Below are 15,295 nucleotides of genomic sequence, written 5' to 3' on the forward strand. Positions count from 1 at the left end.
ATTAACCAGTCTACTGACCTGCTGGTTTTCTTCCCAAAGCATTCTGATAGAAGGGAGTACCTTTTGCACACCCTTGATGTGCACCGACAGCTTTGTTGTTATTTGGACAGGACTATATCTTTCAGGAAAATAGACCAATTGTTTGTGGCATTTGCAGGACCCAGATTGGGTAAACCTGTTTCCAAAGTGACTTTATCCTCTTGGCTTAGAAACGTCATTACCTTTATCTAACAACAGAATAAGCTACCCTTACCTTCCAGAATAAAGGCTCATTCTACCAGATCTATGGCTACCTCTGTAGCTTTTCATTCCAGAACCTCTATGGATGATATATGCAGAGCAGCCATGTGGGCAAGACCTCATACCTTCATATCTCATTACAAATTTGATTTGGCCTCCAGGGGACGAGCATCTTTTGGTTCTATGATGCTCAGGAATGTCCTTCCTTAGGGCCACCCAGGACTCAAGTAGCTGGGTACTCGGCCCTAACAGTAAAGAATGAATAAAGATTTACATCAGATAAAGAAGTTATGTCTTACCATAATGTTCCATTTGAGTTGTAGATCTTTATTCATTCTTTACTTCCCACCTTCCTTCCCCCTGCCTGGACTCCTGGTGGACTTCAGGTACTCCTGGTTAGGGTATTTGCTCAGACAGAGCCTCCTACTTTTTTCCTATTGCTACATCTTTATCTAGGGCAGGCAAACTCAATCTGGAGTATCTAGGAGAGGGGCATTGTGGGTAGGTTCTTAGTTGAGAGTTTTTGGCTTGCTCGATCTGTGAAATGGACGTATCGGTTCTGAGGACGGAACCGAGGTCCTAACAGTAAAGAATGAATAAAGATCTACAACTCAGATGAAACATTATGGTAAGACATAACTTATTTTTAAAGTGCTATTACGACTCTACTCATGCTGATTCCAAAGTAGCTGCTACTGGTTCAATTATAAAAAGATTTGTTTGGTTGCTTTCTCAAACTCTACCATAAGATGTTAAGGCTGATATTTTGAATTCTTCCTTGGACAAAGATGTGTTATTTGTGCCCCCTGCTACTGAGATCCACACAAAGTTTGATTAAGAGGATAACTGGTTTATGGGGTCACATGGATTTTTCAAACCCCCCCCCCCCTTTCAAATTTCTTTAAAAACATTTCTTCCTTTTCAGGATCCTTTTCCAGGAAGTAGAGCAAGCGATCTCAGTAAAGATCCAAGAAATAAAATTTCAAGAAGCAGTGGCAAGAAGACTCAAAGAAAAAAGGGGTAGCCTCCCAGAAATAAGGACAGTCCAAAAATCTGAATGACTATTTGCCCTTTCAACCTCCTCCCCTTCCCACCCAGGTAATCTTTTAAATGCCTCCCTTAGTCTAGGCCTCCATCTTTCACTGTGGCATCAGATTATCTCAGACATGTGGGTTCTGGGACTTATCCAACAGGGATACAGATGGTAGTTGGAATCCCCCTACTTCAGGGGATTCCTCCTCATCCTGCAAACCAAATGTCCTTACTTCCCCCTATTTTAGACCAAATGTTGGCTCAGGTAGTGATGGAAGTTGTGCCATCAGTTCAGATGGACAATGTTTTTATTCAGTGATATTTCTGTTGCAGAGGGAACCTGGAGACTTGTCAGGATTCCAAAATTCAAAATGTTATCTCTTCAAATCCTCTTACCTCTCATTCCCTCTGACAGTTTCGTATAACATTGGACCTGAAAATGCTTATCATCACATTCCAATTTGCTAAGAATTCAGGCGTGTTCTAAGATTTTCTGTGTTGGTCTTATATTTTCAATTTTCTGTTTTACCGTTTGGTCTGTCTGCTGTGCTAAGTTTGTGTACAAAATGTCTGTCTTCAGTGATTGCTCACTGCAGGCTTCAAGGCATTCACATAGTTCTATATTAGGACGACTGTCCTATATTTACAGACACTGTTACAGTTGCCAGGATTCCCTAACATGGATCATGAAACTCCTGCTCAATTTGGGATTTCAACAGAACTTGCAAAAATCATCTTTCATCCCTTCCCACAGTTTTTTTTCTGGGATGTCTTTCTAGATTCATCCTTAAGAAGAGCCTTTCTTCCTTTGGACAAGGTACACCAATACAAGGAAATCTTCCTGGAGTTTTTCAGCCAATCTCAAACTTTTACCAGGGAATTTTTCAGGATTATAGGTTTTGTGACTTCTGTAATTCTAATAATTCCTTTAGCCAAACTTCATATGAGAAGAATTCAGTGGTACCTCATATCAGTCAAACACCTTTATCTTTTCAGATTCCATTTCTGAGGTTTGCCAGAAGGGAGTTACTTTGGTAGTTGTGCCAGTTTTCTCTCATTTCAGGTATCCCATTCTCCCCTTAGCATCCTTCTCAGTCTGTCACAACAGATGTTTCAGACTTTACTTGGGGAGCAGTCTCAAAAGAGATGAAAGTACAAGGTCTGTGGAATTCCAAGAACAGACAGAAGTAGATAAATGTTATCTCTGGTCCACAGGACCTCTGCAGATGATCACAGGCAACACCATAGTGATGTGATACATAAACAAAAAAGGGGTGCCAGATCTCATCCCTGAAAACTTGCTATGATTGCTGGTAGGGTAGTAACTCAGCTCAGTCTAACTCTTCAGGCTTCATACATTCCGTCAGAGCAAAATATTTTAACAGAGAAGCTGAACAGGACCAGGACAGACTGTCACAAATGGAAATTACACTGGGGATGTTCCAGAAATTGACCCAGCTCTGGGGAACACCTCAGATAGATCTGTTTGTCACCTTTCAAAATACTTTTCTCTTTTCGTTGTTTCTGTGGTGGCATTTTAATTGTTTCCTTCCTTTCCTTTGTTACTCTACATTTTTGTGATAGCAGTTGATCTGTTATTAGTTTAGCTGCACAACAATATATTCCATTTATTTCTGTTATATCACATTCATTTCTCTTAGTCCTTACTACTGTGCTCATCTGTTTTACCACTCTTCTCATTTTGTGTCTTATTTACTTTCTGTAATCTATTTCTTTCATCTATCTTAATTTATTATATCCATCTCTATTAAATCAAGCAGGTCTCCCCTTATATCATTTTTGTCTGGATTGAGAGCATCTTCTTTGCTCTTTGTTTCTTGCGAGTAATCTTCAGAAAGCTCCTGAAAGTCTTCCTGTGACATATCCTTTACAGATGCACCCTGCTTCATCTGCTGCTCCTTTGTATGGGAACCATTTGGCTCAGCACTCTGTAACATTACATGCATTGGAGTTGCCATTGTTTCCTGCTCCTTCCCTTGCTTTGGAGCTTCAACTTGACTTTCATACTGGTCTCATACAGAAGGCTTCAAAGCATCACCATGTTGCAAATCTTCTTCAGATGCCTCATGCTCCACCTGTTTCTCTTTATTCCATCATTCTGCAACATTACTCCTGTTGCATTCTCCACACTAAATTCTTCACTTCACAGATAATCCATAACTTCAATTTCTATTTATGAAAGATCCATAAAGATGACAAAGTGGACTATTAAGGATAAGGAAGGCATTTTGTATTGTTACTATTGGCTAAGAAACCCAGCTTACAGTATACTTCACAGTCAGCCCTCTGTTCTCAAAAAGTCTGTCAGGTTATACAGAGAATCTCAGACGCAGTTAAAGAAATTCTGCTCCAGGATTCCTTGCAATCAAGCCTTAAAGACAGATGCCTTCTCATTCTCTTGGAAGGGAATGTTCCTGTTTGCCTTTCTATCCTTTCTACTGATATCAAGGATTCTTCTGAAGCTCCAGAAGGACTGCCTAAGATTGTGATGGCAACTCCTTTTGACTCGGGCATCAGTAGTTCTCCCTTCTTCTGAAAGTGTCCAAGAGCAATTACTATGATGCTCCCAACAGGCTGGATTTATTCACACAAGACAGGGACTGTTTGATACACTCCAACCTGAGAACTCTTCAACTAAAGCCTGGATGTTAGAGTTTTGATACCTTTTGATATCTTTTTTTTTCTGATGATGTACAGCAGGCCATATATGTATCAATGAAAAATATTTTCTAGTTGTGCCATTCTAAGAACCAGATACTTTTCAAGGTGCAGTTGCCCTCTTGTTCTTAATTATTTGTGTAAGTATTTATCCTCTTGCCTCCCTTATTCCTCTACCAGTGTTCATCTTTTGGTAATTTTTGCTCATCTTTCCTTAGAACTTCCCTCTCCCTGCTTTCAACCTGTCCTCAAGTCAATCAGTTTCTGAAAGAAGTTTTACATGTCTGCCCACCTAGAAAACAGATGGCTCCTGCTTTGAATATTAATTTTATACATGAAGAGTTGAGACTTCTTCCACTTAAACCAGATCATCAAACTGATTTGGGGTTCTAAACAATGAAAACTATACTTTGCATTACTCTGACATCTGCAAAAAGAGTTTCTCATTTACAAGCTGTTATGGTGAATCAACTGTACCTCATTTTCCATAAGGACATGGTTTTTGTCAGAACAGTTTCAGAGTTTTCTATAAGACAAACTGTTAATATCTCTGTATTCTTTTCAGAGCCGTAAAGTCAAGAGAGAAAGAATCCTTCGTAGTCTGGATGTCCACAGGCAACTCAGATACTACTTGGACAGAAGTAAACCCTTCAGGAAAGCCAATCAGCTATTTTTTTTTTCTTAAGATGGTAAGAAAAAAGCATAACTAATGTAAAAGCAGACAATTTCCAGATGGTTGCTTCATGCCATTTCTTTCTGCTGTGTTCATCACAGCAAGCCACTTGTAGGCAGGGTTAAGGCCCATTCTGCCAGGGCTTTGGCTTCATCTGTGGCTTTCTGGAAAGGGGTGGGCTCTAGAAGTATTCTAATGGATGCAGTTTTATCCTCTGTACATAATTTCACAAAATGGATTCCTTTTCCAGCTCCAGAACAGGCTTTGCAAAGAGTATTCTTCAGAGGCTTCTGGATGCTTGAATTCCTTCCTCCTCCCAATAACTTTTTAAGCTGTGGTAATCTACCCACATAGTTTAGACCACTGCAACAGTGATCTAAATGTTGAACATAGTACAGCTGTATAAGTAACCTTATCACAACAGTAATTGTTCTAATCGATTATTGTTGCAGTAGCCACAACCTACCTCCAGCCCCTTTATTTGTTTCTGTATATATAGATCGTTTACTATCAAAATGTGGAATGGCAGTTACTCAAAACTGGGATGGTCAAATGCATGGTTCCCAGTTTCCGTAACGCCGATCTGAAAATGTTTGAATCCACCTTAGTGAATGCTAGTGTGCATTTGCTCATATGTTCCAAAATTATCGACCAAATACAGCGAGCTAAAAATTTTACTGAGAGGAAAGAAAACAAATGGATACTGTATTTTAATGCAGTTAACCCCCCCCCCCCCAGGTCTTAATGAAGTGTTCTCTCTTAAACCCGAGTTAAATCATTTAAACAATTGTATTAAATGAAGTATACTACATCAAATGCATATATATGTTTTTATTTAACATAAATATATTTTTTATATATATATATATATATATATATATATATATATATATATATTAGAATGTTTATATACCTATATATATACCTTTAAGTGTTTTTTATATATTAAATGACAAGATAAATTGATTTTCATTAAGTATTTAACTAATTGATTATTCAATTATTGAATTAGCAAGTACCTATAAAACTAGCCAAAGGAAATTCATGGAAACTATCACCTGAGGAAGCAGATATGTTCTGTGAAAGTACTTTGTGCTTGTGTTGCTTTGCGAGAATAAAGGATATTTTTTTAGCTCGCTGTATTTGGTCAATAATTTTGGAACATTTATTGGAACTGAATAACCTACCATCTTGGTACTTGTTTTTCTCATTCGCTCATAAGATTTTGATTGGAGATCACACTAAAGTGGGGATTCGGAAATTTACCCTTTTCCTCACTGTAGTGCGATCTCAGGGTTTGTATATATAATATGCATGAGGTGTTGGGGGTGCAGGGAGGCTTGCCCCCTGCAAAATGTAAGTAGAAAAATCACTGGAAGTCAAGGTAACCTGGGTAATATAGATAATATCAAAATGCAAATTATTGACATTACCGCTGTCGTTATTTTGATGCAATACATTTTTTTTTACATTTATTATCGGCTAAGTAAATACACAAAAAGCTGTGATTTTTGATTTTGATAGTAAACCTATATAGATGTATGTATATCTATACACACATGCACATCACAGTGACAGTGCAAGGTTTAAGCCAAAGGTGCAAAGAGAAGCATGCACAAGAGTCCAAAACTGTCCTCCATCACTCAAAATAAAGATATATCCAGATGATTTTATTAGCAGCTCCATACATTACACCAAAGCAGACCAGTTTAGCTAATAAGCTGCATCAGTGCAGTGGATCTAGTTTCATTTTTTTGAGTGCTGAAGGCTGTTTTTGATATATATATATATATATATATATATATATATATATATACTTACATATACATATATATATATATATATATATATATATATATACACACACACATACACAACCACACACACACGCACACACACACATATGTACATATATAGTGGTGTACTAATAGGATCATAGAATCATAGGAGGTTTCTAGGCTAATAGCCCTGGGGTCCTTCCAAGCCTGGCCAAGAGTTTATCCCCAAAAAGAAACCCCAGTCAGCACCTGTTACCCCTGTCAATGAGGGACACAGGTGGAACCCCTGAGACAAATTTGTGGTTTCCCATCCACTCATCAAGGTTCTGCTTCAAGAGGGTCAGCGAGGTGCTCTGTTTGACGTGTATGGGAAATCTGTTCCAGAGATGGAGCAGCCTCTGGGAGATAAACCTGTCTCTCCAGCAGGTTTTGTTGATGTAGCATATTAGATTCAGGCCTTTTGAGCAGATAGTGTGTGAGGAGTTAGACTTCTGGATATGGAGCATCTCTAGTAGGACAGGGTCCGAGATTGCCTTGTAGGCAAGTCACAGATCACCCCTGACCAATCTGTATGATACCGTGTAGAGTGATAGTGATTTGAGCTTGTATGCATAGGACAGGTGTTGGAGGCCATGGATTCTCTTTGTGAGGTATTTCAGTGACCTTTCCAGTTGGTGCAGATGTTTGGAGAGGTACATCCCAAACGGAGCGTTATACTCAATTATTGGTCTTATGAGGGAGGATTATAGAGCGGTAATAACCTCCTTTTTTCTGGATGCAATCCCTTTACTTATGAGATGAACCAAGTAAAAGGCTTTTCTGACCACTGCCTCTAAATGATGGTCGAATGTGAGGTTGTTATCAATCTGAGTGCCCAGGTCTCTCACCACAGGTTGTGTGCTTAGGGGGCTGCCGTTGATGTGACTTCTGTTTAGTTAACTGCATTTGGTTGACTAAACAGATGGTCTTTGGATATGCAGGATAACACAGTTCTCGGAGTTATGGAATGTTAGTCTAAACAGTTTGTGGTTGACTTCTGTTTAGTTAACTGCATTTGGTTGACTAAACAGATGGTCAACGGATATGCAGGATAGTTAGCTACATAGGTAACATACCTTAATATTGTTTGTATATGTTTTGATCTTTTTTAAATGTGCTTGCCAATGACTTAATAATGTTTGCTCATTAATATGATCTTGTTGTATATAGTAGAAACATGTTAGTATATTTTGTTTGCATATTTTGCATAAATGTTTCTTTGGAGCTTTTCTCCCCGGGCCTCCACTGAAAATGGACATGTATCCAGTTGGACTATCCCGGTTAACAAATGTAAAATAAAAAATAAGTAAAATAACACAGTTCACAGAGTTATGGAATGTTAGTCTAAACAGTTTGTGGTTGATGTCTGTTTAGTTAATTGCATTTGGTTGTCTAAACAGATGGTCAGTGGATATGCAGGATAACACAGTTCTCGGAGTTGTGGAATATGCCCTTTCCCCAAATGTATGCAATCTCAGAGTTACGAGTTGCCCCCCCCCCCCCACACACACACACACACACACACACACACACACACACACACACACACATGCACAAAAATAGTTTTTATTGCTTTTTTTTTGTTTGTTTTGAAATATTGCATGCACCAGTGTTGTTTCTTGGAGCATGCATGGTAGTGCACTGACATTCACATTTTCAGTGTTTTGAATATTAACATTTTGTTGTTTAGATTAATTTAGTTAATCCCATGTATATAGTTACATTGTTTTTATTTGATTATTCCTTTCCTTGCATTTTTCCTTTCAAGGCAGTAGTCTCCCTTCTTCAGACAATTTTTACCACCCAAGCTGCCTTTTATTTGACTCTGCTCAGTTTGGGCACATAGAGAGTACCCTAAAGCTTTGAAATCTGGTCAGTGGTCATATCTTAGCCAAGGATATAACCCATGTATCTTAGGCTGTTGCCACTGTGATCTATTAGAACATCTACTACTATGGAAGTTTACTTATACAAATTTACTTTCTCCAGTACTTGTGTAAATTGCTCACTTCTGGCTTTTCTTACACTTCTATCAAAGTACCTCTTTTGGTCATTTCAGCTTGTCTGCCATTAGATTCTCCTTTCATCTTCCTTCCAAGTGAAACAGTTCTTGAAAAGGGTTTTACATATTAGACCAGCTAGGAAACAGGTGGCTGCATCATGGGATCTGAACTTTGGAGAAACTAGTTTTACTTCTATTTGAACCTTCAGCTAGTTCTTCCCTGAAGTTCGTGGAAGACAGCTTTACTTATTGCTTAGATCACAGTTACAAGAGAATCTTAGTTGCAAGCCCTAATGTCTGTTCAGCCCTTTTTGTTCTTTCATAGTGATAGAGGAGTAACTCTTAGAATATCCCTTTGTTTATGTATAAGGTGGTGTCTGAGTTCACTCAGAATCAGTCTGTTCACCTTCCTAATTTCTTCTGCATCCTAAAAACATTGGAGAAAGAATGCTACATTCCTTGGATGTCTGCAGGCAGACCACATATTGCTTGGACAAGACAAATGATTTCAGATTGGCAGACTAATTCTTTATTCCATATGAAAGAAAGAAGAAAGGACAACCAGATTCTAAACTGGCAACATCCAGATGGTTATCCTTGGCTACTTAGTTCTGCTATTCCTTCCAAGGAAAAAGACCCCCATCCCCAGAATGTTAGGGCACATTCCATTAGTGCTATGGCTACATCTGGGGCTTTTCAGAAAAGGGTGGACTCTTCAGCTGTTCTAGAAGCAGTACCGTGAACCTCAGTGCCCACGTCCAGTAATGACTACAAAATTGATAACTTTTCTAGAGTCAGAACAGGATTTGCTAGATCAATTCATGGTTTTCTGGACTCTGGTCCTGCATTCTCCACCCTTCATTCTAAGTTTTGGCAATCAACCCATATAGCGTGATGCTGCTGCAACAGTAATCTAATGAGACATTAAATTATGGCCTCATCTGGCTGTGTTGGTGATAGCTCAGGTGGATATTAAAGATCCCAAAGGATTTAATTAAAAGAGCCTGGAAAATTCCTTAGGTTCATGACCAAATTTCCCCTAGTTAGTTTCCCCTAGTTAGTATAAATACCACCTTGGGTCTCCTCTGAAAACAGACCACTGGTTTAATGGGACTAACCCAGTCAACAAAGTGTAAATAAATAAAACATAGTATAGTTGTGTAAGTAAACTTGGCATAACAGTAAATATTTGGATCACTGTTGCGCATTGGCAGTTTAACTATACCTTGGGCCCTGGACTATTTTCAGCCTATGGGGCCCCTGCCCTCTCCTTTTCACAACTTTCCCCACTGTGTTATTTTTGGGGACTACACAGTCAGGCACACACACATCAGTCATTAAGCACTGCAGTCCTCAACAATTTTCCAAGAAACCACAAATTTTGTAAGTAACAGACCAAAATATGTGGTAAAACGAGGGACATTTTGCAAAATCAGGGGTGACTGAGATTTATGACAGCAGCACAGAGGATTAAAGCTATGGGGTATTATTATAAAGTTACATCCTTGCCTTCCTGTACTCTGTGGATTGATGCCCCCCTTCCACTTCCTCCCCTCTAAAGAAACATAGAGATACCTTTTTAGAGGAGGAAGATTCGGATTCTTAGGGAGATTCCTTGTTTTACTCTTCTCAGCTTTACTCTTGATTTAATTTCTCCAAGTCTTTTAGGTTTCTAATATCATGACAGGAATGAACTCCATTCCCAAAACAGGGTACAATCAGAGTTCATGAAATTAGTATTGTTTCACTCTTTGAAATTAATCAAGAGTGCTCTTTTTTTCACCTACAATGAGCGCAGAATTTCCTCCTTTTGTGATTCTTATGGGGTTGTTTGTATTGGTAGCATATCTAGGTACAACTGTAAATTCTATTTTATTAGACCCATTAGTCCTACCACTTTTGGAATTGTCTTGGTACCTTTCTTCCACATTGCTCTCATTTCTGCCTGCAAATCCAGATATTTTCTGACAGTAATCGCTGGGTGTAGTAATTTCAATGATCATCCTCAGTTTAATTTCTCCAAGTCTTTTGGGTTTCTAATATCATGACTGGAATGGACCCCATTCCTAAGTCATGGTACAATTAGAGCTCATGAAATTTCTTTTGTTTCAGTCTTTAATGTTAGTTATGAGTGTGCATCTCAGCACCTGCAATGTACCCAGAATTGCCTCCTTTTGTAATTCACTTGCGGTTACATGTATTGATAGCATATCTAAGTACAACTGAAAATTAGTTTTTATTAAACCCATTGCTCCTCTTACTTGGAACTGTCTGAGTATCTTTCTTCCACATTGCACTCATTTCTGCCTGCAGATCCCTAGCATTCCTACCAGCACACAAAGCACAGTATTTCAAACCCATCCATGTGGGGGGCTGTACCCCCCCACTATATATACCAACTCCTCCGAGATCGCACTACAGTAGGGAAAAGGGCAAATTTCTTATGATGGCCAACTCATTCCTTTTCCTGGGTAAGTCTTTCACTGAAGTCAACGTTCACTGATGTGAATGTTTACTGTATTAGGGTCAATGAACAAAGGTTCATGGAAATGAACCTTTGACAAAGTGATATTGACCCGCTATACAGATATTTATAGGCTCTCTACTGAAATGTCCGCATTCAAAATGCTGAGTGTTGACAATCCAAAAAAAGATGGAAAGCTAAGGAAAATAGTGAATCTCAAACATTGCTCTTCTCCTTTAAACTTCTTTTTTTGCTTGCACCCCTGTACCCCCCCAAAATCAACTCCAAGATCACTGTACCTTGGAGAAAAGGGAATATCCTGAGAAATGGCCATCTTGGACTTAGTATAGTCAAGTTTGTTTTTCATCCATTTAGTGTCTGTGTTTCGGGACTTACTGTAGCAAGTCGCATACACATATATATGTATAAAATGTGTGTATAACCGTATACCCTGATGTTACTGCTGTACATATGGAATGGATAAATTTGTTTTTAGTGTGTGTGTGTGTTACTTCTTATAATATTTATTTTTACTCTTCTTTTTATTTGTAATTAGAAGCTTTTCTCACTGAGCCTACATTGAAAAAGGACTTTGGTCCAGTCTGTTTTCCTGGTTAACAGATATATATGTGCATATTTGTATGGAACTTTGATGATGAAAAGGAATTATTTATACTTGTGTTTAGCTAAAGGCTGACAACAGTATGTGAATTTGGAGTGACCATTGACTAAGTTTAGTAAGTGCAGTCCCCAGAATAAATAACACATAGCTGCAATTAAGGGAGCCATTTACAAATTCTGAAATTGTGTATCTTTGTTTATTTCTCCCTGTCCAGGGTACAGCAGTCTTTAAGTTAATACATGTAAGTAGTGGGGGTGTAGGGGGTGCATCCCCACTGTTGTATGTGTACTGTAGGATTAAAAGTATAATAGAAAGTTCCAGAATTTGAAGTTTTTGCAAAAATTGCAGTTTCATTTTTGAAGTGCCGTCATTCACGGTATACAGTATACTGTGAATGATAGCACTTCAAAAATTAAACTACAGTTTCTGCCATTACAAAAGTGAGTCAAGGATTTAATATCCTTTACAAACCATGTTCTTCTTACTGTCTCTTCTCTTTTACAGCACCTGGGAGAAAGCTTCCACCCAAAAGACCAGAGGAAGAAATCAAACCCTATTCACTTTCTGAAAGAGAGAGTAAGACCCTTTTTGTCACGCTAGACTTTCATAATTTTGAGTGCATCATCTTGTAATATCTCTTGGTGTATATATAAATATATATATATATATATATATATATATATATATATGTGTGTGTGTGTGTGTGTGTGTGTGTATATATATATATATATATATATATATATATATATATATATATATATATATGTATATATATATATATATATATATATACATATACACACACACACACACACACACACACACACACACACACACGTATGCTTGTATGTATGTGTTTTAAAATTTTATTTGAATACTCTTGCTATTTAATACTGCTGTTAATTCCTCTTGCTGCTGTACTGTTTACATGCTTAATACTGCTCAATGGTTTGTAATTGATCAGTTATATAATGAACTTAAGAGGAAGCTTTTTACTCTGAAGATGTCCCAAGGCATTAGAGGGACGAAAGAGCTAAGTGTGCCTAATAAATGTTTTTTTTTTAATTATTTTGCTTATTTCATTCAAGAGACCATTTTGTGCTTCTTCCCTCTATTTGATTTACTTGGTGATTTAACACTTTTTTACTGCTGGCTGGGATGCTGTTTGGTTCTCTGTTTGAATTTGGCTTTGTGGAAATTTATTTTGTAATGTGCTTACAGTTTTATGACTTTGCTGTATGTTTATCTGCTGAACAAAAGTGTAATATGAATGAGATTGTTTCTAATGTGAGTCAGGTTTCAAAGTCTGCTTTGAGTAATGTCTTGGAATGTGTGGACACTACTTCTAGACTAGAAATACAGTCACTTCTGTTGTGTTAAGCAAGTATTATCAGTTACATAACCAGAATTTTTCTGAGAATTTAAAAAAAAAATGAAATTTTGAATGCTCCTTTAAGTTCTGAATTTGTGTTTGGTCCTGCTGCTATCCAGATTCTCAAACAATGGGATGATAAAGGTAATTTCATGCTTGGGGTATCTAGAATGTTTCGTATTCCCAAGTTCTTCTCTATCAAGGTGTCCAGCCTCAAAGGGCAGAACAAACAAAAATCCCAGCCTAAAAGGAGTCGGGGCACCAAGAGAAAATGGCAGGATTATAATGCTTCCAAATGAAATAAAAGGGGTTCCTTTCTTAAAAAAGGTTATTCTCTTGCTGAAGAATGACTATGCCAAGACTCAGGGCATCCTGTCCCTTTCTCCTGTCCCTCCTCTCCTTTCCCTTCCCCTCTTAGCACTGGACAGAAAATCTTCCTCCCTGAAGAAATATTAAGCAGATCCCGGATGAACCATCACCAATGGAAACTCAGTACAGAGGCCTGCCTGGACTTTGTCCAGGTGGGAGAGCACTTCAAATATTTCTCTTCTCCTCCTTTCAATGCATACATTTGGAAAACATATTTTCAATACATCCTTGCAGCCATGCTTGCAAGACAGAAGTGCTCTCATTCTCTTGAACCGGAATGTTCCATTATGCATTTCCACCCTTTCTACTAATGCCCAAGGCACTTCTGAAGCTTCATATAGAATTACCAAAGATCATTGCACTGACCCCATTTTGACCCAGACAGACTTGGTTCTCCCTTTTAATGAAATTATCCAAGGGCAATTACCACATACTGTCAGGAATGACTGGTGCATCCTAATGTAGAGCTATTGCTGCTGACAGCCTGAATGATTCTGTCTTTATACCTTTTAGGCACTTGTTTCATGAGGATGTGCAGCAGGTATTGAAGGAACCAAGAAAACCTGTAACTAGAAAGTCTTATGTTTACAGGTGGAAGAGGTTTTCAAGGTGGTGCCTAACTGATATCAGAGGGCCCAGTATGGTGTTTACCTTTCTGGTTTTAAAATATTTAAATGAGCTACTCAGTGATGGCTTATCTTATGTATCTAGTGGACATCTGAGTGTGTCTGTCCATAGATCGTCTTTTTTGTAGTCAAACAGTTTATGAAAGGAGTGTAACATTTAAGACATCCTCAAAAGCAAATTCTTCCTCCTTGGGATGTTGAATTTGTTCTTGAAAATTTTACTGTATCTCCTTTTGAACCTGCCTTTCAGGCATATTTGAGGTTCATCACTTGGAAAACTGTTTTGCTTACTGCTCTAACATCTGCAAGAGTAGTCTCTGAGCTGCAAGATCTCAAGGTGGACCAACCTTATCTGATTTTTCGTAAGAACAGGGTTGTTTTATGCACTAATATTTCTTTTATGCCAAAACTTGTTTCTGAATTTACTTGGAATCTATCCATCATTCTCCAAGTTTTCTTTCTGGAGCCTAAAAAATGGGAGAGAAGATTCTCCATACATTAGATATGCACAGAAAGTTTAGGTACTACCTTGACAGAACTAAGCCCTTCTGGAAAGCTTAACAGCTTTTTATTACCTAATCACAGGCTAAAAAGGGTCAACCTGTCTCTAAGCAGACGATTGATCACTGTTTGTCCCCTGCTTTTGTTTTTTGTTACTCCCACCATGGTAAATCTTTTCCAGGCAGGTACGTTCCACCAGTGCCTTATCAACTTTGTTGACATATTGGAAAGGAGTGGACTCTGGAAGCATTGTAGAGACAGTAACTTGGTCCTGTCTTTATACCTTTACAAAGCTCTACATGCTGAATTCATTCTCATTTTTCATAGCAGACATTGCAAGGACCATTCTCCAGGGGCTCCTGGATCTTTATCCTTCTTCCTGCCAAGTTTGGTAAGTTTTGTGAAGTTACCCATATGCCACTGAGCAGTGTGAATAATAAACATAGTACATTTGAGTGAGTCCTACTTACCTTTAACAGTAGATGTTCAAATTTTACACTGCCTCAGTAACAGAACTCAACCACCATCCCCCTTATTTTGTAAACCAAACTTGTTATATTGTTGGTTGGCTTTTGTTATTTGTTATTTGTATTGGCATTTTGTGGCTGTAAATTGGTTGGTTTCAGGCAACTCTTGTTTCTGGTCCTTCTTTGTTGTTCATACATAGCACTAAAAGCCTAAATAACTGACTTTTTGTGACAGAGGTTAGGCTTCCCCTGATTGAAAGGGCTTACCCAATTACATATCACAGAGAGCCATAGTAGGGTATCCTGAGCTCTGCAAAGCTGCCATTGTGGGTTTATGTGTGGGTACAGAACCCGTATGCCACTGAGGTAGTGTGAAATTCAAACATCTACTGTTACAAGAAAGTGAGACTTACACATCTCTACTTTCTTTT

At 38.2% G+C, this 15,295-nt stretch overlaps 1 protein-coding gene across 1 annotated transcript in view; it reads left to right on the top strand.

Annotated features, from left to right (window-relative positions):
* Positions 1–15,295, top strand: part of ATAT1 (alpha tubulin acetyltransferase 1) — a 920,612-nt gene that overhangs the window by 600,366 nt on the left and 304,951 nt on the right. The window contains exon 8 of the mRNA XM_044084476.1: positions 12,034–12,105. Coding sequence (XP_043940411.1) covers positions 12,034–12,105 — 72 coding nt within the window. The remainder of the gene's footprint in view (positions 1–12,033; positions 12,106–15,295) is intronic.

This window comes from Protopterus annectens, chromosome 9.part0 (assembly GCF_019279795.1).
Source record: "Protopterus annectens isolate FY-2018-M chromosome 9.part0, PAN1.0, whole genome shotgun sequence".
In the NCBI taxonomy this organism is placed as follows: Eukaryota; Metazoa; Chordata; order Ceratodontiformes; family Protopteridae; genus Protopterus; species Protopterus annectens.